The 25,727-nt window shown below is 40.9% G+C and overlaps 2 protein-coding genes across 3 annotated transcripts in view; both read right to left on the bottom strand.

Annotated features, from left to right (window-relative positions):
- The window catches only part of MORC3 (MORC family CW-type zinc finger 3), a 30,231-nt gene extending 11,442 nt beyond the window's left edge, over positions 1 to 18,789 (bottom strand). Inside the window, exons 1-9 of the mRNA XM_074601810.1 lie at positions 18,583 to 18,789; positions 13,305 to 13,377; positions 9,532 to 9,664; positions 8,213 to 8,427; positions 7,787 to 7,934; positions 5,399 to 5,546; positions 4,063 to 4,194; positions 3,696 to 3,815; positions 3,221 to 3,318 (exon numbers count right to left, since the gene is read on the bottom strand). Coding sequence (XP_074457911.1) covers positions 3,221 to 3,318; positions 3,696 to 3,815; positions 4,063 to 4,194; positions 5,399 to 5,546; positions 7,787 to 7,934; positions 8,213 to 8,427; positions 9,532 to 9,664; positions 13,305 to 13,377; positions 18,583 to 18,621 — 1,106 coding nt within the window. The 5' untranslated portion in view covers positions 18,622 to 18,789. The remainder of the gene's footprint in view (positions 1 to 3,220; positions 3,319 to 3,695; positions 3,816 to 4,062; positions 4,195 to 5,398; positions 5,547 to 7,786; positions 7,935 to 8,212; positions 8,428 to 9,531; positions 9,665 to 13,304; positions 13,378 to 18,582) is intronic.
- A 4,519-nt stretch (positions 18,790 to 23,308) lies between these two features.
- DOP1B (DOP1 leucine zipper like protein B) overlaps positions 23,309 to 25,727 on the bottom strand; it is a 51,203-nt gene continuing 48,784 nt past the window's right edge. For both annotated transcript variants that reach the window (XM_074601788.1, XM_074601798.1), the window contains exon 37: positions 23,309 to 25,621. In XM_074601788.1, the coding sequence (XP_074457889.1) occupies positions 25,364 to 25,621 (258 nt within the window). In that variant the 3' untranslated portion in view covers positions 23,309 to 25,363. The remainder of the gene's footprint in view (positions 25,622 to 25,727) is intronic.

Below are 25,727 nucleotides of genomic sequence, written 5' to 3'. Positions count from 1 at the left end.
TACGACTGCCTCTTGGCAGCATGCTGAATTTACATCAGAGCAAAAGTGGCAGGGTAACCAGAGCCTGAGAGTCAGTCCCTCCCTGCCTGGCTTACTCCAATACCCACACCACCCTGCCCCTTGAACTAACACAAATGTTTGTGCAGTGAACTAGTCTGACCTAGAGAGTTTTGATCTAGATCACCTCTGAACCCAAGACATGAATTTCTGTGCCAAAAAAAGGAAGTACCACAAGGACAGAGATAAGCAGCAATGGACGGACAGGATCACATCTCTTCTGGAGAGGGAAGATGGGCAGGTCAGCTTACACTGATCATGAAATTACAGCATCAGTTTTAACTTTCCAGCCCAAAACAGAAACATATCTTTTGAAAACCTGTAGCACTCTGCAGAAAAATCTTTATAAAAGATCTTTCAAGTGTAGTACCTCTATGCCCACATTAGACATGTTTTTAAAAAGAAACAAGCAAAAAGCATTCAATGATCACTGTGCCAGCCTGTGGGAACATACTGCAACAGTTAGATAGTTAGATAACAGGTGACTATCCTACAGCATTCCTAATTCCTCTCCCTCTGCCAAGGGAACTGTTAGTGCCACCACACAGGAAGTGGTTCAGGGAACACCTGTATTGATAAAACTAAACAAGAGCTATTTTCCTGTTTAACCAACTCCCTGATCTACTTTACCATGTGTTCTCGTTAACAGCTCTGCTATCACAATGGCAACAGAAACACAGGAACTGTTTAAAGCTGGCAATATCACTGCAAAGAGCCACACAAACTGTGGGTACCGTTTAGAGATACAGGCAGAGTGAACTGTAGTGGCTGTAGCAGCTATCAGGTTTGCTGCTCCTCCTCCAGAGCACTGCTGTTTCAACAGCAGGAATGACCAGATTTATCTTGCTATAGCCCCCTCAATTGCTGCAATTAACAGCTCTGTTTATTACAGCACTCTAATGTGGGGGTTTTGGGTTTTCTTTACATGCAGAGGTGCATATAAATCAGCAATTCGGGAAAGGCATTGTGGACAGCTCAGGCTGCCAGTGGAAGCTGAATAATTGGTTGAAGAGAAAAACATGCAGCTTGAAAAAGGTAGTGACTTCTCCTGACATAGTTTACCCCACCTATGTTTGCAAACCAATACCCTAAGTTTCTAAGTCCACATTGAAAGCCAAGGGTAATGGCACATAGAAAGAAAGTGCCTGCTCCTTTAAGGGCATATGGTCAAATGAGCTGTAAACAAGAACCCAGAGAAAAACCTGACTGACAAGGAGGTAGTGATAAGAACAAACCTGGTCAGTCACACTAACTGGTAAGGATATGTGGAGCATGAGAATGTTTATTTTTTCAGTTGGGAGGATAAGGAAAGGGAAGACGACAAACATGGAGAGTCATAAAACCTGACCAAGTAGAGTTAACAAAAACAATAACCACAAACAAACCTGGTCAATCACACTAATTGATGGGCTATCAAGAAACTGCAGGCAAAAAGGTATCTCGCAACTGATAAGGATGCAAACCTGAAGGTCCAGGAAGTCTGGAGGTGGTCAGCGGAACTACGCCAATGGATGAGGAAACATGCATGGAGAAGGGGGAGCAGGAAGGAACACAGAGGAGGATAGGTAGAAAAGGGCATAAAAGGAGTTGGTTTCACGTAAAACAGGTTTGGTCAGAACAGTTGTCTGGCTGAGCCCTGTGCCTGATAACCGCAGTCTGTCCAGTCTTCTTGTATTGCATTTAAAGTTTTCTTAACTCTCTACATAATCTCATTCTCTATCCCATGTACATAGCAAAGACTAAGTGCCAGGTATTGGTGAAGGCTGTGTGTGAGTGAGTGGATTTGGTGTGAGCTCCTGGGGCCAAGACTGGGTATGTGGTGTGAGCTACTGGAGCAAGTGGGGGTTCTCAGATGCCACCCGCTGAGGCAGGAACAGAATGATGTGTTCCCCCAAAAAACAGCTCCTGGGGTGGACCAGCATGACTGAGGGGCTCAGTACTGGCAGCTGGAGCAGGACTGTGGGTCACAGCCCGTGTGCCTGGTGCTGGCAGGGGGACAAGTGTCTGAATCTTCCCCCAGTCCTGGTGTGCATGGAGTGTTCGTGTGCATTTGCTAGCAAACTCCAAACTGGACTCATCTGTGAGCAGGAGGCCCCAGGTACAGCCAGGGGTATCAGGCAGGCAAAGGTTCCTGCTGGTATACCCAGGGGGACTTGCTGATATGGAGTGTCATTGTACAAGAATGCAGAAACCCCGGGTCCTCAGGCTGGGCTCCAGTGGCTGGGCGGGAAGGAGTCATGGGATAGAGCTGCTGGAGGAAGTGGCAGCTCCTAATACCCGTTAACACAAAGCAGCACAGAAAACAGAAAATAGCCTTGTCATCATGAAAGGAAAGTAACAGAGCAGAACAATTCTCAAGGTTTGTATTTAGGAAGTTTTCCCTGGACAGTTCTTAACACCTCAGTCTGAAAACTGCTTACATAAGGCATCCCCTCTAGCCTTTCCCCCCCCACATGCCTCCTTCCACAATGCCAGCACAACTGATTTGCAGCAGAGCAGTAAAAACAGACTAGGAAATTCACCTGGCTTAAAACCAGTTAAATCTCTGAAAATTTTAAGTCAGACTAGATCAATTTAACTATAGGAATTATCACACTAGGTACAGACTGATGGGACGGATGCAGATATGCGGAATAAAAACTGAAACAAAGCAGCGTTCCAAATCACTGCTGCCCTCAGGACACCAGGTATTTTAAATGCTCTATCAGGTAGCAGAGGATTTGAGGCTATTCTCTTAAAAATAAATTGAAAAGGGCTCAAAAATATCCATCAAAGCTTTTCCAAAAAAGACCAAACAAAAATTGTAATGAAAAAAGTTAATAGTGTGGTATTCACATATCACAATTTTAGTCATGTGCCACTTCTCAGCAAGTTATTCTGTGCTCATTTTACAATCAGTGAGGGGCATAATTGCAACCAACCACTTTAGGGCACTTGCTTTACAATGATGTGTAAGATACTCTAGACTTCAGGGACTGCACAATGCAGTACGACCAGTATAGATGTAAACATCCCCCCACTACTGTTCAGTATAGTCACGCAGTTTAGTGATGAACATAAGCTTTTGTTCTTACTACTTAGAAAAGAAGCAGCCTTTACCGTCAGGTATTTCACAGTGAACAACACTATTCAATAGGACGTCTACATAAAAATATACATTTACCGGTATTCATTTGTGTAGTCAAAGTCTTGTTTGTTATGAGTTGGTTTTAGGAAGTTGCATTCAATAATCCCAACTACACCAACACCCATATTGTTCGCCTGTAAGAAATGAAGGTCTATCAGGAGAAACAATACATATTCTGTGCTAATATTGCAAGAGTTCAGAGGTAATTATAAGCTATATATACACTGGGTAAAAACTATCTTCTGGCTTACGACTCCTCTCCAAAAAGAAACTCTAGACACAAACCCCCTTAATAAACAAATCCTCTGTTCCACCACTCTTTTTGTCCTGAAAGATATGCTCAGGCCTATACAATTTAATAAAGTTTAACTGCTGCACAAACTAAAAAAGGTTGTTTTATAAAAGATACATCAATATCACAGTTTCCATCTGTATTCTTTTTTAAAAATCAGTGTTTGAGTAAAAGTGATTTCTAAAGACGTTAAAATATTTTTGAGCTTTAGTTTCTTACCTTTAGCTGACAGCCGACTCTTTCATAAGCTTTGATGAGTCTGTTTTTATGGTACATCATTATTCCATAATGATCTTTGTTTCTGCAGTTAAATCCAAAAGTAATTCTTACTGTTTTAGCCTTTTACCAGATATTAAGGAAAAGTCTGGTTAATCTCATGTAATACAAAAATATAGTTACTCTGAGTAAACTGGGTCCTGGAACTTCCTTTTTTTATATTGAGATAATTCCTTCAGTATGTCTTTACAAAAAATAAAATAAATTACATGAGTAAAACTGTAACATACCCAGCAGAACCAGAAAGCTTACATAAAAAGTCACATCATTAAATTCAGCATGCAATGATGTAAATATTCGCAAAGGATACATTCAAAAATTTTGGCCTATATATATCGCGTTCAATGAAGGCAAGGCTTTTGGAAACCAGCTGTGTTTTCACTTTCTGTCCTCGCAGAATAATCTGCATTGTTGGCTTCAGATACAAAATACTGCAGTAAGCCTACAAAACATATAGTAGCTCCTGTTATTAAAACCCCCCAAAACCTCAAGATATGAATATTTTACAATACACGTTATGTTTAGGAAGACAAACTCAAGTTTTAATTGAATTTTATGAAATGTGTTCTTTTCCAACTTGAATCCAGAAACATAGGAAATGCAAGTGTGCCTAATGAGCATACTTATACCACAAATTAAAAGAATAGCAACAGAAGGACAGCTTTTATGAATAAGACAAGTTAATCAGGTGTCTGAAGATGCAGTTTTACCAATAAAAGAGCTCTCAAATACACAAGTCTCTCTTTTCTTATCCCCTATTGAGAGCATAAAAATTCTACTACAAAATTTAAAATAACTAACAAAAGCAAGCGTGTTAACTTTGCTCCAAACAACTGCGTATTATCATAGCTTGATTAATAGCTATACAATCTTCTTTTAAACATGCAGATCTATGGATTTTAATTTGCATTTCACTTATTATAACTTCTAATAATTGAAGTGGATATAGGACTTCAGCGAGTCTTAGACTAATTGAAGGTTTTAGTTCAACTGAAATAATACTTCTGGATATTATCCACAAGAAGTGCTCAGAACACCTAGTAACTGCAGATACGCTTTCCTACAAAAAAAGAAGTCTTCAAAGCTTATAGATCAACAGGGGAGACAACGGGCCTATGACTTCACCTATAGAAAAGCCTTGTTCCTGTCTGCATGCATGTATTCAAACAATGGTGCTGCTTCCCAATTCCTTACCTCTTTTTGAAACCTAGAAATGACACTTTGCCAACCAAAATCTATCTGTTTTAAAAGATCCATATGGCATAGCATCAATACCACATGCATGTATATTTGCACTACAATGGAATGTTTACTCTGCTGACAACCACACACACACCTATTTAATTACTAAAGCTACTGATTGCATTTCCTTCTTTCCATTTAACAGTAAGAGTTATTTGCAAGACAACATAAAACCAGTAATTTTCTTCTAAATAAACAGCAAATGTTTACACAAGCTCACAAATACATTCTCCTTTCAATTTTCATAATTAATCTCGACAAATTGCCCTAACATTTAAATTCAGGCATTCGTCCTCCCCCAATAATCAACACTTCTGTAGTATAGTACATTATATTAAAACAAAAGCATACACCCTCCAGCTTCCAAAAATAAACAAATAATTTTAAAAAAATGTTATACATACTCGCAGTGAGTAGTCACTTTCTGGAACAATCTGATCCAGTCTCTCTTGTTTTTTATATCCTCTTTTGCCCGTTTCATCTAAGTCTTCTGGAATTCTGATGTCGTATTTATCCTTGTCAAAGTCAAACTCTGTTTTGTCATTTTTATCCCTAAGAAAAATAAGATTAAAAAAACCATACTAACTATGGGAATTAAAAAAGCCAACACAAGACAAGATATCATGGTGAACCCAGTGGGTATCAAAGATGCAAGAGAACGGGAATTCCTTCGGGCCATGATGGTTTTCCTCACGGATTTGCTAAAATTCACATAAACAGAGTCCACCAGTTCCTTTCTGATATCCAAGGAATACAAGAGAAGTGATAGCAAGTGAGACATTAATGAACTCTAACTTAATTCTAAACAGGTCCCACTTCAAAAGTAAAGGCAGTCAGTATCCGCTTTAAACTCTACCAATTGACTTCCTAAGATTTTTTAATGCTGCAAAAAGGACACTCACCACAGCTTTCCAACTCAGTAATTATCACCATTTCTTACTCACCAGATGTATACACTGTATTTAGTTGCAGATATATACACTGCAGTATACTGGCAGTACCTCTGCACAACACTGAGATATACCATAGTTGGCACAAATTGTCATAGAATACCAGGTTGGAAGGTACCTCCAGGATCACTTGGTTCAAACTTTCTTGGCAAAAGCACGGTCTAGACAACATAGCCCAGCACCCTGTCTGGCTTAATCTTAAGTGTCCAGTTTTGGGGAATCCACTGCTTCCCTGGGGAGATTATTCCAATGGCTCATTGTGAAAAATCTTCCTCTTGTATCCAATCAGAATCTCCCCAGGAGTAACTTTTACCCATTATCCCTCATCTTTTTCCAGAAACAGCCTTTTAATACTGAAACAGCTCTGTCTGTTTTTTGGTTTTGGGCTTTTTTTCCTGGTTTGGGTTTTCTTTTGTTTGGTTGGGTTTGTTTTTTTTTTTTTTTTTTTTTTTTTTTTTTTTTAAGTAATTCATCTACAACATATTAGAAACAACACGAACTCCCCAAAAGTGTTCTTTCCCACACTTCCCATGAATACACTCCAAAATTCAGAACATGACAGTTATCCTGCCCAGTCAGCTGAGTTCAGTGTATTTTCTTTAGGAATGATGCACATTCCTAAAGACGTTCGTACCTAAAAGGAAGTCTACCTGAGCAATGCAAATTAGTTTCTGAAGTGTAAAGTAGGTGAAGTTTTTCATATGGAGCAGGTGGCAAGGGGAAACGACCAGAATTAGTAATATATTTGTTACCTCCAGCTTTCTTGTATTAAAATCTCCTAAGCTAAAAGTGATTCAGGGCTCTAATACTCAAAAGACATTAATGAAATTAAAAAAACTCAAACTTTTCACCTGCTACAACTGCCTAAGACATTTTCTGTCCTGTAACATTTAATCTACACTCATGCAGGTATGGTTTCCTGTCCCCCTCCTCCCCACCCTTTTTCTGATGGGCAACAATAAAGATAAACTGAAAAACGTGATTTCTTGCCAAATTCACAGGATTGAAACAGTTCAAAATTGCTTCCTATGGATACCTTGTTATTTCAGGTATTTAAAACTACAGTAAGCTAAACACTTAATAACATAGTACAAGATAACATCGTCCCAACCAATTAGTACCATCACAGTTAAAAGCCTGCTAAAGCTTTTCTGGACAGACCATCAGACAGGTTCCCTGTTAATAAGGAAGCAGCAAAGATGTGAAGGAAAAGAAAAGAAGATGGGAAGTGATGACACCCATCTGCAACTGCTACAGCAATAGCTGTTTAAAAAAAGAAGGCAAAAAGCAAGTCAAAGCTAGAAAAGGCTGGAAATCTATACTGCCATGAGCAATCCCACAGAAGCAAGAAGATAAATAAGATAAATACACACAACTGTGTTTATTTACTTGTATTTCTATTTATTTTATGATAAAGTTTAGAAAGGTGTAGATCCCTCTAGGAAGATGTTGCTGACTCCAAACTTTAAAAGCCAGTAAGACTTGCCTGTATATACAAATATTTTTTGTTTGAATTTTTGCATTCATAATTTCATAGGTCTGAAATAACAGGTTTATAATTTATCTATCAATTTTCCTTCTGGCAAAAGCAGCATTATCTTACCAAAAGAAAAGAAGTCCTTTACATTCTTCTTCCTTCCGCACTGTTACTTGAGATATTAGCAACAGTTCTCATGCAACATTACAGCCCTTCAATCATGCAAGTCTGAGTCTAGTTTCCCAGTTTCAGCTAACTGCCCACAGTCTTTTGGAATTACGCTACCAAAAAATCCTTGTACATTTGCATACACTGAAAGATAACGTAACTTAAATGCGAGATAAAGAGACTGGACTTCATCTTACCTTCTAAGATTCCAAATGATAATTCTTGTTCCTTTTTTCCCTATTATAGCATCTAGCTCTGCCAGTAATTTCTCCTCAGTAGAAAATAAAGAATGTGTTAAGATGGCCTTCAGGCTGTTTTTGGATTCTGTTGGATCACTTATCTGTCGTAAGCATTATGTTAAGGAGAGCAACTTTGAATAAAGTAGGCTTTCAGGAGGTGAGGAAACTTCTGCAACAGTATCCCATACTCACTTCACACCTTCTAATGCTGTATCTCAGAGCTCCTACAAATTTAAAGGCTTTAACAAATTACAGTGTTCCTTGCATCTTACAATTTATTTTGGGTACCCATAAGACTAGACAAGGAGGTTTCCTTTACTGATATTATCATCCAAATTTTCCACGTACCCACAATTTTTCTTTCAGAAATTGCTGAAAGGATATGTTGGTTGTTGAATGTCACTATAGGAACCATGACATGTTCTGCTTTTGTGACTTCAAGGAAAGTCTGGGATAACAGGCCCACACTCATGGTTTCTCCATTCTTGGTGAAGACTATTGCATCTTTTCCCAGACGCATGGACCCTGATTTAAACCCATTTCCATACAGTCCCACTGGAACACGGCCATTCATCGCTGATTTCTCACTGAAGCCAAAACTGAAATACAGAAAAACATTAGAAGAGTGTAAAAAGCCCTATAAAACTTGAAAACCCAAAAGATGCATGCAAGACTTACCAAATTAAATACAATGAATTAATCCCTTGTTTTAGAGATCAGGGAATACTATACAATTAAACAATGTACAGTTAAGCAATCCTGAAAGTTACCCATAAAACAATGCTAAAACCACAGAATTCAAGAATTCAGGGAAATTTACTTTAATTTTTAAGTACAGAAGAGAACTGTCATCTGCCTGGAATTATGCTATAAGCATTCTTATGGGGTTCTAATAGTTACCATGTGGCTTCACAATAAATACTAAGAAAAGCCTCTAAAGCTTCCCCCCACACCTTGATTGAAAATGTGCGATCTACACATTTTCCATTCCTAACTACACATTGCACTTAAAGTAAAACAGGTAACTGTATATGGAACATGGAATGCAGCAAGCAAGCTAGTAATTATGGTATCTAACAAAAAAAGAAAAGTAACAGTTTGAATTCAAGCTTGCTCAAGTTTAAACACAGAGATTTGTCTGCAGGCAGAGCAATCTTTCATACTTCAAGAACAATTGAACAGCAACCTCTTTGCTGACTGTAGAAACAAAAGTTGCAGAAAGATCAGTTCAAAGCCTACAGAACATTTAAAGATAAATGGACAAACCACATCAATATAATTATCATTCCCCTAAGTTTTCCCACAATACCTTCTATTTTCAATACTCTAAAGGGTATGAAATTAATCTCCCTTTTTTCTTGCTTCCTAACTTAAACTAATGCAATCTTGAATAATAATAATAATAAAAAATATTAAATTCTCCTTAGCTCCACTAAAGAGCACTGCAAGGAAAGTTAAATGGGAATGCTGACAGAAAGGATAAAAGGAAATTATGAGATAAAAATATGCTGGCAAAGTTGTGTGAAAGTTTTACTAGCATCTGTCTATTGTAGAATTTCACTTGGATAATCCCTTACCTTCAGAAATCTTAAATTTACAAAAAAATTAGTTGATTACATATGAGAACGAGGAATAAGCTGAGCAATAACGTAACTAGAATCTGGAATCTTTACAAGAAAAAAAAAAGAAAAGAGGTTATCCACCTTAGCATTTTGTGCAGCTTCTCTGAGTTCATACCATTTCCATTATCAGTGAATGTCAAGCATATATTGTCGTTTATCACTGTTTTGTCTATCCATATCTGTTTAGCGCTCACATCTGGATCATAAGCATTATCTGAAGAGAAAGAAAGTAAATAAGGTTGGGACACTAAAAAGCAAAAATTAAACTGTTTAAGAGTGAACATATTTTGAAGTGCTTAATTCCAGTGAAGATGTCAGATAGTAACTCTTTCAAAGTTACTTAAATCCACCTGTAACATGCAACAGAGCCTTATCTAACAGGAATACATATATAACCAATCTGCCAAATGTTAGTCTTGCAACACTGCCAAACAGCTGTATGGAACGGCCCTCCCTAACTTTATTATGGTGCTACACGTACACACATGTTTAGCTGGTGAATATGGCAGCTTAATGTAGTTCCCTGATCGTGGGCCTATGACCCTGCAGAGTCACATTGCTAACTAATGTACCTCTAACATTGTGGCCGTTTTTCAGGTGTGCAGTTACATGTGTAATATAGTTGCAGAAATTTTGTGCTGGCAGAGACATAAACTTCTCAGCTAAGTCACTGAATAGTAGTCATCTTTTGCACAGAAGCAAGAAGCCATAGTTTTTCATAAAGTAAAAGTTACACTAAAACTTAGGTCTCCTAAAACTCTATCTTCTTTACAGATGACAACACTGAATCAAAACATTATGACAAAATGGCTGCATCAAAACCTGGCAAATCTTGCTGAAAACAAACACACAATTTCCCAGCTATTACAGATGACAGTAATAGAGGCAAAAATTCAAGTGGAGATGGGTGGCTGAAACGTGAGAACAGAAAACGAAACTAAGACAAGTTTCTACTTTCGTTTCCTGTCTCCCAAGCAGATGTTGCAATATTTACTTTCTCCCAGCCACACAAACATCTCTTCTGACTGGCTCTCAGGAGGCCAGGTTATTGTCCGCAATGCGGACAAGGGCGCATCACTTATATACATGGCTGCGACATCTTACTTGCTGCAGACTTTTTAATTGGGAAATCAGATTTGAAATACTATCACAACTTCAGATGATCAAATTTGAGACACTAAGAAAACCAAGCAAAAAAACCCTGAAGCCCAACTCTCAACATCCCAGGTAGTTCTGTGAATCTAGAATTTTGACTCCACAGATGCAGGAGATTTGGGTGAAAAAATATCGCTGCTCTGCTATCACATCACTTCCATATTAACAGAGCTGAGTGTCACAAATATGCGTTTTTGCTAGGGGAAGTTGTTCAAGTCCATGAAGGTACGACTTTCACAGAAGGAAGTACAAAATGCTTTAGACTAAACTTTCTATTTACAGGATTTGAAACAGCTTGCAGCATTGCCACCACAAGTAAAACAGAAACCATGGCTCCACAAACATTTCTTGGCAGTAAAAGCCAGTTAGAATCTCATCTGCCCTAACACCACTTTCTCCCTGTCCTCAGCATTATGCTACTCATGGAATTTGCAAGGTGGGGAAAGCACAGGGAGGAGGAGAGGTGGGATGTGATAGCACAGCAGGAGGCAGTGCCCCTGCCTCACTGCCTGTTTTGCAGGTTCAGCTAAGGGCCATAAACAAACATCTCAAGCCAACATTGCAGCCTATAAAAGGAATCACAGCTTGGCAGCTTGCTTTCTATAAGCATAAAGTACAAACTGCATCCACAGTGAAAAAGTTCATAAAAATATATTTCAGCATCAACAAAAGAGGACTTTTCAAGTATAATTTAAAGTTTGCAAGTATTTTTCTAATACCGACTGTCTCTAGATGTCCTAGTTACGCTCTTCCAAGTATCACCATTAGTTCACCTAAATTTAATCTGAATGAGAACTAATGAGAGAAGTCAGCAATACAATCAGCAAAAAGCTGACAGGAAGGACCAGAGCTTAAACAGCAAATTTTAGCACACAGACCTTTTTAGTTAAGTTTGCATAAACTAAAATTCAGGTGTCCATAATGTAACCCTATTTATATTATTTGATATTTGGTATGTGGTATCACCTGAAATAGCATACAAGAAACAGATTGCAAAACTTACTTAAATCAACGTGACTGACCAGAAGCCTTTACAACCAATACGTTGCTACGATGCTTTTGAAGCTTTGTTAAAGCAACACATATGACAAACCAGGAAGAAGACAAGTTTGCATGCCTTGCACAGCACATCTACCATCATTCCAGCCAGGTATGGCATGGGGTGATAAAACAGTTGAAATGATTTAATATTTTGTTACCCCCAGAACAGCCAGCCTTTCCTGCAGCCATGTGCTTCTGGTTCCCTCCTTTGTGACAGCTATGGACTTACCTAGCTAAACAATTCCTACTTCCTTTTGTTAGGTCAGTTTTCTGGATTAGTAGCAGCAAAACTCATGCACAGGAAGCAAAGGAATGTATGACCAGAAGAGTTGCTCCCTTTGGCAGCAAACTGCTAGATAAGCTTGGCAAGTCTTTCCAAACCACACCTTTATTTTGAGGAACCATTTAAAGGCACTCTGCTAATCGTTTACTAACTCAGGTAACAAAGCAACCCTGAAGATATACAGTTAACAGTTATTCAAATAAAAAAAAAAAAATCAAAGGCAAGACGATCAAAAGGAGCTAGTAAGTTAACCAGATGCACAAGCCCTAGCTAACAGCAGATGACAGAAACAAAGAGCAGAACACTTAGGACATCAACGAATAACCCTGAAGATGTTCAGCCAGAAACTTTGTAACACAAAAGAAAAAAAACTAGGATGTTTGAGGGGTATTGTGACAACGCACAAAAATTACTAGTGGATGGATGCTTTGAAGAAGCATCAAAGAAAATGGAAAAGTTAAAGTGGATGGAAGAACAGTATAATGGGAGGCGGACAAATAACACGGGCTGATTGCATGCAAGTGGGCTGCTGGTCAGTATGTTTGTATGACTGGACCCTGTGCTACCCTTTTATACATTATTACTAAACGCTATTTCTAATAATTTCCTGCTCTCTATTCTCAATGTGTGCCTCTATCCATTTGTTCTGATAGCAAACTTCAAGTCGGACAAGCCAACAATTTGGAAGAAACAAGCAACCATTGAGATCCAATGTCTGAGCCAGAGACTGGTAAAAAGCCCAGGATGCAGGTACTGGAAGGACTCCTAGGTCTTGGCAAACACCCAGAAACATGGTTAAGCATGAGTGATACGTGAAAGTACACGTATGCACCACTAATGAACTTTAAACCTGGTTAGCCAGGAAACAGGAATAGGAGAAGTCAATTTGTGCTGTTCATGTTTTGAGCATTGCTTTGTGTTTATGTGGGTTCTTGCAAATTACTGTCCTGTCTGTGCTAATCTGTCTGTGGCCAGCTGTGCCTGTATAGGACACAAGTGTGCATGCACATCTCTAATGTGCACTCAGGCTGACTACTCTCTGGGTCTAGGAACAGCAAAAAGCAGCAGGCTTGCATTTGGTGGACTAGAAGAGAAGGAATTCACTTGGTTCCACAGTCTTCTGTATTTGGCAATCCTTAATAAATTCAGTAAGCAGAAACCAACAACCTGCAAGGCCCCTGCAACTGCTGTCAGGTAGTACATACACCATTAAGAAAGAAAAAAAAGTTAACTCAACTGTACCAAAAAGAGATGTTGTAAGATTCTGAATGGTAAAAACAGGATCAACTCCTCCTCCCACCTGAAGGAAAAATGTTTTACAACAAGAAAAAAAGTATTACAATCAAATACTCAGGCAAACTATTGATCCACATACCTATGAGTTCTGCAATTGCACTGAAAGGCCAGGTGTGACTGGTAGAGTTGGTATGCAAGAACTTTGGACAAAGCTGAAACAAACAACAATGGCATTAGTTTGTGCTCTTATACCAAGCCATAAACCAGTATATTGAATAAAGTAACATTAAATGAAGCTGTTTTGTACAGCACTACCAAAAGTCTGTAATTTAATTTACTTTTAGATATTGGCATAATAACACCTTTTAAAGGGAACGTTAAACATTAATACAGCTATTAAAGACAAAAGAGCAATATAGAATTCAGCACTGTATCACACTATATTCTGAGCATGGGTTATATTGTCGTTTATGAAACTCTCTTCATCTTTATAAAAACATAAGGAACTATTGCTATATACTGATGCTAGAGGTTACAGAAAACATCAAAGCCTTAGTCCAAAGGAAGTAACAGAAGCACATGCTCTCAAATATTAAAAGTGTACATCTTAAATTTAATCCGAAAAGTGAGTAGCACGTATTATACTCAGTGGATCTCGGTCCAATGTCATTGCTCCTTTTGCCCACATTGATCAAAATCACTGTTCTGATTCTCTCAACCAGTTGTTTGGGCTTTTAGCATTTTGATCTTATACATGCTGTCCTCCCTCATGATAAGATGTAACCAAAGGAATATAGCCACTCTTCGGACTATATGAGAATATGCAAATGAAGTACCTATTTATGGGATGTACCTTATAGATTTCAGTGACAAAACTGTTCTCAAGTAAATTATGAAAGCCTGGGTTCGTATATATTCACCTAGATCAAAAGGCTAGAAAAACCAGAACTAAATATCCACATAACTTCAGGATTTGTCAGTGCAAAGTTTGGAGAAATCTAACTGCTGAAACTGATACAATTGGATTTGCATTACCACTGAGAATATATGTAATTACACTTCTACAAGGCCTTTAACACAAACCCACCGCACATAAGCCTTGCTGGCATAGTTATGTTGGTGGCATAAAAAGTAGTACCTATGAATACATAACGCTGGAAATAGTCCTTGTGCAGTAAAGTTACATCAAAAATCCCATAATATAATCACATTTAAAATATCCTTCTGATTTTATATACGTGTACATATCCATACTTCATAAATTTTACAGAACTACTAAACTGACAAGCACTTTTATATAATTAGTAAACTCTAAATAAAAGCAAGCAACCACTTCAAGTCTCCAAGCTCATTTATCAGCGAAAAGAAGTAACACTACAGGCAAGTTCTAGAGCCGTGAGCCAGGTACCAGAGTAGGAGAAAGGCAGCAGCAACAGCAGCAGCCCCAGTTCAGATCAATATAAATTGCCTGGAAACCTCACCTTGATTCTAAGGTCATAAGAGCACAGAACACACTTTCAGACTGCAACTTAATCCCTGCATTTCTCCATCGAGCCAGAGTACAAGTATGAATAGACATCACGTTCTTCATTGCCACCTGTGCTTTAAAACTACAGTTTTATAACATCTGGTAAATTGAGTTAGGTTAAGTAACTGTGCCCCATTCAAATTCTTAACAGATACTTACAAAAAATTTAGAGTCCAAGAAGAAAATTACATCAAGCCTATTAATGGAAACCTCAGATATTCCACGGCAAATGGTTAACAGGATCTTTCGATTTCCTCAGCCACACAGTAACTCAGTGATCTTAAGATCTCTGTATCATTCTCTTCACTTCAGCCTTTCACAGTGCTGGCAGCATTTGTTCCTTTATTTTCTAAGCTTCATGACCAAAATACAAATGAAACAACTGGGGTGTGTGTGTGTTCTGCCCAAAATCCCTCCTTGTCAAAACATAAACACTAACATTAAAAAAAAAAAACAAACTAAAAAAGACACCCCACACAGATGCACATGTAAGTATTCAGCAACTGCTCAACTCACTGCTAAAATACCTCTGCTGCTAGCCAGTGAAAAACTCCAGCCATACACAAGATAGACGGGCGCCTCTGGAGTTACTGCTGGCATCGTAACCTCAACAGTATGAACCTGGCGAAAAGTCCTGACTGTAGTTTTGATAGAGACATGAATTCACAGTTGTGGAGCTCCCTTGGTCACCAGACAATGCTGATGAAGAACGGAACCTCAGCATCACCAACACTGACATAATAGCAGACAAGTGTCCCTTCTTCTGTGAAGCAAAGCATACTTGTGCACGGCAAGAAAATCTCTTCACACGCTGGCTGTGTATGCAATGGTTCTCCATCCCCCATTTCACTGCTGCACACTACTGATTAACTTTGAAAAGAACAGCCTTTTAACGAAACAACATTTTCTATAAACAAAACACAAGAATTGTGCTGATCTCTGGATCTCCCTTTCAAGTGAAAGGCTGGAAGTTGGTATATAAAACTGGGAACTTGTGAACTGTTTATATGAAATGAGTAGACACGGGTTCAAACACAGGAATTGTAAGAAACTGATTTTTGGCTCTAGTATGTCCCTCAGCAAAAGACAAGCGAGTATCCCACAGAGTACTTCATGGGAAAGTCTATCTCAGAGCAGATACTGCCATTTGCTCATGTAAAACACTGAAACAAGGGCACACAACAAAACCAGATTAAAAAATGGAGAATAGTGGTTTAAAGGCCATTACCTTCGTAGTTTGTTTCAGAGGATACCCAGCTGTCAACAACTCCTCATTTCCTGAGGAATTCATCAGGAAATATTTAAGCCCATTTTGTCCCTGAACACACCATTTCATCAAACCATCACTTCAATTAGCTCATGAATAATTGAAGTTCAGTAAGTACAGTAGGAAAGAGTTAGTTCCCTGGTGAAGACTCACTTTCGGCTATGTTAGCATGGCTGTAGCCGAGACAATTCAGTTGCTTTGTTCACCAGGCCTAATACATTTTGTTACTAGGTGGTTTTGTTCAGTTTCACTTTTTCTCCTGAGACCAAGTGCAGCTAAATCCTTTTTGGAGATACAACTAAACCTCCCCCTCCTTCAAACTGCATATACAGTGCATATTCTAAAAAGACACAGATGCGCTAAGAGAAGCATCTCCTACCATTACGATCAGCAAACATTTAAGAATAAACAGCTTCTCTCTCAAATACAACAGACAGCTTTGGGAATTTTTATTTTCCAAGAAAACTGGAATTCTTCCATCCCTTGCAGAGCATAAGGCATGCACAAACCAAATTACCACTGAACAATCCGTCTTGTCTTATAAAAGTATTTTGCAACTTTTTGGGGAACAACCCCACTGCCATCTTCCCCCTCTTGCTTTTATCCCACCTGGCTGCTTGTTTCTTTCCTAATATGTTTTCCTTTTTCCTCCCTCCCAGTTATGCTTACATGACTGTGTAATGAACCACATCAGGGAACTGATCCAAAATAAAAATAATTTTTAAATCTTATTTTTAACCTGGATCGCTTCCCTGATCTATCTCATCATGCAACCAAACAAAAAACTTTACCAGAGCAACAGAAGGAGATAAAGGCCAGTGTGGGAATGAGTTACCAGGCACACTCACACTGCCTTTGTTGTTTATATATGCTTCTGAAACTAATGGAAATATTTTGGTGAAACCCAACATATTTCCAAAGAAGAGCTGCTGAGAGAAGAGACTATGACCATCAGTTCTCTATTGTTCTCTAGAAAATAGAGCCTTTTAAACTGTAGGACACAACCTGTTAAAAAACTCTATCAGCTGCTTCATTTCGTTAGCGAAACCCTACAAAAATCACAGCTTTCACTGGAAATAGACTGAATGTAAACTTTCAGTTGTAACTACTGAAAAACAAAACCAAACAGAATCCTAAAAATAATTCAGAAAGTTACCGACTGCACCAGCTTCAGCTTTGATTTCCAATTTTCATCCATAAGAGCTCAGCTTGCCGAAGTGATTTCAACTTGAGAACAATTTTAAACTCTGCAGTCTGACTCGTGATATGTAGGTTTTTTTGCAAAGGCAGATCATTAATGCTGGTGTATGATTCTCTCAAGACTAACAATGCATTAAAAGCAAAGGGAGACCTCCTTTTTTTTTTTTTCCAAGATTGCATTATCTAAGGAATGAGAACACTTCTCTAATAAAATATATCAGACAAACTGTTGATTTCAAACACTTTGAAGAATTAAAGACCTGAAATGAAAGTGTAATTCTTGAACTTCAAGTAGATTACATTTATAGCTAACCTCTACAATCACGGCAATTTATATTAAGGTAATTTAAGCAGTGCTGAGAATATACTAACATGTTTTGTCACTCAAACGTTTAAGCTACTGTAATGATCCACCTTCTTTCCACTGTTCTATAAGCAAGGTTATGAACCAGGTGCTTGTAACTGGAAGTGTGACTTCTAGGCATAGACAGCTGAAGTCAGAAGGGCTCCTGCTTCACCAATGATGTGCCCAACAACTGAAAAAGTAGCTTTAACTTAATTTATATTAGCACAAATAAGGAAGTGACCAATTGCCACAAAACGCCAGCAACGCGCAGTACTGTGACTGACAACCACCACGCAGCAGTGGATTTCACTGCAGGCACGTTCACCACCCTCGTTAAAACGTTAAGTAGGCCTCTTTGCAAAAAAAGCAGTTAAGATTTTTAAGCTACAAGCTTCCACTCAGAAGTCACCACGTTCGCAACTACCTACAACAGGCTGTGAAATCCCCTCCCGCCCCCAACACCCGAACCAACCCACCCACAGACAGTAACCCCCCCCTCCCGCGCCGCCTGAGCTAACACAGCCGCTTCTGTGCTCACAGGGGTGTCGGAGATTCCCCTCCCGCCCCGCTCCCCCCCGTCCCGGACCTGCCGACCGCGGCCCCCCGGGGGTTCCCGCTCTCCACACCCCGGCCCGGCAGCCGCTGGTACCCGCCGCTCCTCCCGCCAGCGAGCACAGCCCGGGGCCGGGCACTATCGGGGGCCGCGCAGGACGAGCGGGAAGCCCGAGGCAAGGGGGAGGTGGGTGCTGGTTAATTTGAGGCGAAGGGCTCGGCGGCTCGCCCTTCCCAAGGCTCAGCCGGCAACTTTTTAAACCCCCGGAGAGGGGAGGCCTCGCCCCCCGCCGGCTCCGCTCCCGCTGAGGGGAAAGCGAGGAGCCGTTCAAACGGCGGCTCAGCAGCTCCCGCCTCTCCAGAGCGGCCTGACCCTCAACCGCCGCCGGCCTCGCACAGGCAACCCCGCTCCCGCCCCGGACTGCCCAAGCAGCGCCGCCCCCCGTCGGGTGAGGGGGGAAACCACCGAGGTGGGGAGAGAAAGAGAGACCGTTCCCTCCGGGACCCGACCCCGCAGCACTCACCGCGCTGAGGCGGATGCCTCCCTGTGTTTTCGCCGCCATCTTTTGTGCCGCAGCGAGAGCCGGGGCGGGGGGTGGGGGGGAGGAGGCGCCGGGGAGCGCCCAGGGACCGGCACTTCCGCCTCGCCCCCTCCTCGGAGCCTTCCGCCGCCCGGCGCCGCCGCTGCTGCCGGGGAGAGGCGGGACTTTGGCGGCCAGGCCTCGCCCCCTCCGGGCGGGGGCGGCCGTTACGCGGGAGGCGAGGCCGGGCTCGGGAGCTCGGTCGGGGGCGGCGGTGTCCGGCTGCCCCTCGCATCAGTGGCGGGGTGCGCGGCCGCTCCGCTCCGCCGTCCGTTCGTCAGAGGCAGCCTGAGGCCCGGGTGAAGCGGCGGTACTGACAGCGGCTGTTTTCACCGCAGGGTTGACTCGGGGTGACCTGGTGCCAGTAACGGGAGCTTTTACGGGAAGGCTCAGCACTGCCTGTGTGCTGTAGAGCTGCACACGGAGAACGCACGTTCTTCCTCTGCAAGAGCAGCGGAGGCCAGAATTCATGTTTCACATGCTGTTTTACTCACAGAACTAAATTCCTCGGGTGTTTCATAGAATCACAGAATGGTTCGGGTTGGAAGGGACCTTAACGATTATCTAGTTCCAACCCCCCTGCCATGGGCAGGGACACCTCCCTCTAGACCAGGCTGCTCAAAGCCCCATCCAGCCTGGCCTTGAACACCTCCAGGGATGGGGCATCCACAGCTTCCCTGGGAAACCTGTTCCAGTGTCTCACCACCCTGACAGGAAACAATTTCTTCCTAATAGTGAATCTAAATCTCCCCTCTTTCAGTCCTATCACTACGCTCCCTGATAAAGAGTCCCTCCCCACCCTTCCTGTCGGCCCCTTTAGGTACTGGAAGGCTGCTGTAAGATCTCCCCGGAGCCTTCTCTTCTCCAGGCTGAACAACCCCAAGTCTCTTAGCCTGTCTTTGTAGGAGAGGTGCTCCAGCCCTCTCATCATCTTTGTAGGTCTTTTCTGGACCTGTTCCAACAGGTTCATGTCCTTCCTGTGCTGGGGACTCCAGAGCTGGACGCAGTACTCCAGGTGGGGGCTCAGGAGAGCAGAGCAGAGGGGCAGAATCACTTCCCTCGACCTTCTGGCCATGCTGCTTTTGATGCAGTCCAGGATGCAGTTGGCTTTCTGGGCTGCAGGTGCACATTGCTGGCTCATGTTGACCTTCTTGTCCACCAGCACCCCCAAGTCCTTCTCCTCAGGGCTGCTCTCAAGCCATTCTCCGCCCAACCTGTGTATTTGTGCCTGGGATTGCCCTGACCCAGGTGCAGGACCTTGCACTTGGCCTGGTTGAGCTTCATGACGTTTGCATGGTCCCACCCCTTAAGCCTGTCCGGGTCCCTCTGGATGGCATCCTTTCCCTCCAACGTGGTGATCGCACCACACAGCTTGGCGTCATCAGCAAACTTGCTGAGGGTGCACTCAATCATGTTAAACAGCACTGGTCCCTGTACTGACCCCTGAGGAATGCCACTCGTGACTGGTTCTACTTGGACATTGAGCTGCTGACCACAACACTTAGAGTGCGACCATCTAGCCAGTTCCTTATCCACCGAGTGGTCCATCCATCAAATCCATGTCTTTCCAATTTAGAGACCAGGATGTTATGCATGACAGCGTCAAATGCTTTGTGTAAGTCCAGGTAAAGGATGTCTGTTACTCTCCTTTTATCTACCAACTCTGTAACAACCAACAGTTGTAGAAGGCTTCATTAGGTTTCATTACCATTACTGTGGTTCAGCTATTAGCACATATTTTGGGCTGTGCATGGTTACTTACCTTAAGTCCAAATTATCAATTTTCTTCCTGAAGGACTTTAAAAACCAACTGCTTTACGCATGTTATAGCTGGGAAGCTCCCTGGCCTCTGTTCCAAGGTAGCTCTGCGTACTCTCCAACTCCTTTTGTTGTCCTGCCAGTTTTTCATTCTGTAATCTCAGTTTCTACAGCTGGAGGGGAGCTGTGATTTTGGTGGTGGAAAGTTAGAAAAAAAAAACCAACCCAAAACACACAGAGATGTAGTTATTTTCTCTCATTGCAAGAGAAAATGAAAAGCCTGAGATAATTTGTGGTGACCGAAACCTTACAGGTCACTTACTCTTTAGTTGAGGATCAGCCTTCAACAGACCTGCAGGGAAATGCTTTCCCCTGCTGTCTTCAACACAAGCCTTCTTTTTTTCTTTTTTTTCCCCTCGAGGTGAGGCCTCACGGCCCTGCCCACCAACATCAGTGAGACTAATGTCAGCGTTGGGGTTGCAAGGAATGCATTGTGCCTGTGTGGATGCCTCTGTTCAGGGAACTCTCATGGAAAACATACCTCAGCCTCTTCCTGGAAGTGTCACCAGTTTTGATCAGTCATTTTTCTCCCTCTGCCCGCTCCCTCCGTTCATTTGAACTGTTTTGCTGAAATGGGATCTGACGACCCGATCTGCTGAGCAGTCTCTGCTGCCGTTGACCTCACCTGAAGCTCTGGGAACCGATCACCAGGAGACAATCAATATTGAAGTAGGGGAGCTGCACAGGGATGGTTAATTGCAAAAGATGGAGGTTTGGTGTTACCGCCAAGTGGAAATGGCCGACCCTGCTGTTCTTGAAGCAGATATTCCAGAGACATGCAGTGCTTTAGCATTACTAGCTGCTATGCTACAGCATTTCCCAGCATACATACGGCACATATCAGTGATTTTCAACACGTGCAATTAAACATCAACCTAAATGATTCTATGGTTAGCAGCTTCTGAGGTGCGAGGTACATCGTGCAACATTACAAAAGATGTACAGACTACAGAGGAAGGATGAAATCTGAAAAGCAGCTCTTCCACAAAGCCATTGAAACCATACTTCTCTGGCCTTAGGTTTTCAAGCTCAGTTGTACAGAAGAGTTTTCTTCCTTCCAAATGAAAATGCAGTACTTTGAGGGTATTTGCCCTGAACATATTTATAGTAGTGACTTTGAACTGTGTTGCAACACTCTGAGTGCTTTACTGATTGAATATTTCTGATAACAATGCTTGCACATCAGAGAAGCCTGTTGAGGGTGAGTAAGCGTGCAGCTTGATGGCAGATGAGATTTGCTGTTGACAGATTCAAAATCATGAACAGTGACACAATGAACGTGAAAACCACTGTTAATTCTTGAGCTGTCAATATAAAAGCGTACAGACTGAAGTCTGGAAAGCTGTGGTGCTCTGAGAAAGCATTACGCAACAGCAGTCCCTAATTTCCCAGGAAAGAGACGCTCCCTCCATACAGGGGGTCAGTGTCTGTCAGTCAATGAGACCCTGGTGCTGCAGCAGCAGCTTCCCCGTCTGCTCCATGCAGTTCTTCCAGACACATGTATCCTGAAAACGTGGCCCACAGGATTGGGATCCCAGAGTGGAAAGTTCAGGAATGCAAAAGATAGGGATGTACGAACTGGAGCAGCAGGGGCTTGTGACGAGAGGATTAGGGAAGCGATGGTGCAGTTTTTCCGTAGGCAAGTGCAGGGACTGGCAGAGACTAGCACTGAGCCACTGCTGCTGCGATCCAAACTGAGGTCTATACAGTTCTGTACAGAGCCCCCATCCACTGAAACTGGATTTGAGAGCTTTTACAGAATCAGATAAAAATTAAAGTTGGTGTGTGAGCAGTAAGGGTAATCTGAAAAATGAGCATTGCGTTTGAAAAGGTATTTCAAAATAACATTTAATATTACTAGAAGAATTACATTCAAATATAGTATCGAATACACTTAACCATTACTTAATGCTCCATTATTTCAAGCTCTGCTGTTCTTTGGCAGTTCATTTGGTTGCATCTACTATTTTTTTTTCCTTCGGGAAAATTAAATCCTTTTGAATATTTAAATGTGTCTCCCTCTGTGTATCATGCACTGTGCTATGCTATCTCAAAGCTTAAGTATCCAAAAGAGAAAGCCAAGCTTGGTTATTCTGAAAACAAGCAAAGAACTACACAGCAAAGCAAAAGCATTTTCTCTTCTGTTCTTGATACTGAGTTCTAGGCAAAAGTTTTTCAGATTAATCTACAGTTCGGCAGTACCAGTGTTAGTGCAGTACAACCCTCCTTCATATGGATTTAACAGCAGTAGCATAAGTAGTAAAATGACTACAGTTAGTCCCATATAGAAAAGGAATAAAGTTGCGCTGCTGGAGATACCTTTAGGACTACAGGACTCCACTAACTGTGCCCCTCCACCACCCAAGTAGGACTTCTTTAGTTAGAGCCACTTCCTCATTGTTCATACCCTATTTATAATGATACTAAATTTTGAAGAACTTATTAAGAATTAGATTCTGCTTCAGTGAAAGGATTCTACAAGTCACAAATATCTGAGGCCATTTAAAGCAGGCATCTGCAGAGGTAAATGTCTCTATGAAGGCCGTAGTTAGAAGCAAGTGGTATTTTTGTAGAAGGAAGATCATCTTGGAAGTTACGAGTTATACAGACCAGGTCACAGATTGTGTTTTTGAAGTTCACCACCACAGCTGGGAGGGAAGTGACTTATGTTCGATCCCCTGCATGTCTGAAGCACAGACAGACAGACAGAACGGGACTTTCCCTTTCGAGGGGAATGATGACAAAAACCTCAATCTAAGTTACTGGTTCAAAATCTCCAGTTAGCGAGGAAAGTATGTGAAGACACAGGTTTATAGCTTATGGGAGAATGCAAAACAACAGGTTTTGATGGTAAAAAGTTGTCTTAGATTTTAATAGCCCATTTGACAGCATCTCATCAGGATTTTAAGAGAAATACCCAAATATGGAAAGCAACCACCAGAAAACTGAAAGTAAAACTACCAAGTCATCCTGAGTATTAGCAATATTCTCTTTAAAAACTATTGAAGATATGTAAGCAATGAACACAAAACATGTAAAAAATATCCTGCTCCAATTTTCAAGTAATGGTTTAAAAGGATAACTTTTCACTTGTGCTCATTCCAATAGCATTAGAGATCATTAATAATTTATATTAATACAAACAGTTCACATTCTCAGTGACTACACAGTATTACACTTCAGTCTATCCTTAACTGTAAAAATGCACATAAGCTATTTAAGTTTAGCATAAATCTATTATAATATTATCTTCATAGAGCATTAAAGCATTATCAAAGTAAAGCATATTGTTCAGTGTTTCATTATTTTAGTTTATAATCCAAAGATGAAAACTTCATATATCTGTAGGTAAAAAACACTGCAGAGTAGCCTTCCATGTTTGTTGTGTGAGTTTTGAAAAAAACAAATCCCTGACCTCACAACCTGGTGACATTAAACCATACGTTTAATATGTCCTTTTTTAATTATCAAAACCAAGAGTGGTGAAGTCCAATACCCAGCACATTCACCTCAGATGCATGTTCCATATCACGCAAGTAGCAAGTACCAGTTTGCAGGTACATCTTACAAAAACAATTTCTCTGGAGGCAAAGGTGTTTAAAAAAATAAAGAGCAGACAAAGCTTTTCAGCATGAAAAATATGATAAAGTTCCCCTTCCAGACAAATCAGCATTGCAAATTCAGTCAAATAATCCACTAAATATGAAAATTCAATGGAGTCCACCTTGTCATTTAAAAAAGTTCTACTAAGCCTTTTCTTGTATGTGTTGCTATGACGGTGCTTATCCGCTGGCCGTCAGAAGCGTCCTTCAGAGATGCAGCTGGGTTGTTTGGTGGTAGAAAAATTCCACTCTCCCAGGTCCTGGGCGGTGGTAGCAGTGCAGTTCCGAAATGAGCTGGACCTGGAACATTACTGTAGTCATGGCACTGCGATGATCTCCCTACCTCTTTTAACACCTAGGACCAGCTAAATACATTCTTTTGTATAAAAAGTGTTGTTTTTTTTTTAAAAAAAAGGATTTTCTTTTCAATTTAATTAGGCCGTTGCTATACAGCAATCTATTTTTACAGAATTATCTTAATTTAGTTGCATTTCAGAAGTTGCAAAGTGACCTTAGTCACTGGTAGAACAGAGTTTTTTAATTTAAAAAAACTGAATTAGACTATTTTTAGTCAATTAATTAAAATTAAAAAGCCTCAAGTAATGTAAATTACAAAATGTTACTGCATTGGTTTGTCTTTTCTGCATGTATTTGTCTTTTATTTAGGAATCACTAATCCTGAAGTATGCTATTATAGTACAGAGTTGAAATTACAAACATGGTAAGTCTGCAGTTATTTGCACAATGCTAAGACTTATAAAATACATCTGTTTGAAATTTAGGTGATTTGTTTACAAGTTGGTAAGTTTTTGGGCAAGTCAAAGAAAGGAGAAGTAGAAGTGGGCTTTAACCGCAGGAAGTGACTTATCTGCAAAACGACTGTACATCGACATGCAATATTAGCTTTTTCTTAAATTTACTTTCAGAACACAGTTCCAAAAGCAGTTTAAAATACTTACTTGAGAAGTTACTGGATAAGTGGTACAGTTGCTACTTTCACCAAGTCAAAAATATTCTTCCTTTATTTACAAAATCTCTTTAATCCTTCACATTGAAAACAAGTAAAAGAATACAGTAACAATGATAAATTACCACTAAACTGTACTTTCCCCCCCACCCAGGAACTGAAGAATCCTGCTTTTCAACACCAACTCAGAAGCCTGGATTACTGAAGAGCACTCCACAACAGCAGGAAGAAAACCCAAAATGTAGTTTCAAAACTGGAGAAAAAAGAGAAGAATTGCAGCAAAGTTTTCCCTTTTTTCGCAATTTATTCACCACGAGCCTTGTGTCTGATGTGCAGCTTAACTTTCCATGTTTTCAAGGAAGTCACATTCAACACTCTCCTCAAGCTGTTGCAAGATCTTTATGCCATTGCTGCCAACATAGTCCACAGAGAGAGATGCAGAAGTATGTGAATTCTGAGACTCGCTCCTGTTCGCTGTAAATGCGCAACACAGAGTCTTGAAGAAGGGCATAAGCTGGGTGATGCTAGATATAGAGCGGAAGTTCAAAAGAGGACATCTGTGCTTCTTGGAAATTCCCTCAGTGTTGTTTGTTTCCTGTAAGCAAAGGTTTTGCATTAAGACACAATGTTGTTACGGCTTGTCTGAACCCTGTGCTTATACGCTTTTTTATATACTAAGAGATCCACTGCCCACAACTGAA

The sequence above is a fragment of the Larus michahellis genome, chromosome 1 (genome assembly GCF_964199755.1).
Source record: "Larus michahellis chromosome 1, bLarMic1.1, whole genome shotgun sequence".
Classification (NCBI taxonomy): domain Eukaryota; kingdom Metazoa; phylum Chordata; class Aves; order Charadriiformes; family Laridae; genus Larus; species Larus michahellis.
The sequence above is the reverse complement of the archived record's forward strand: the minus strand, read 5'-3'. Positions and strand labels throughout refer to the sequence as shown.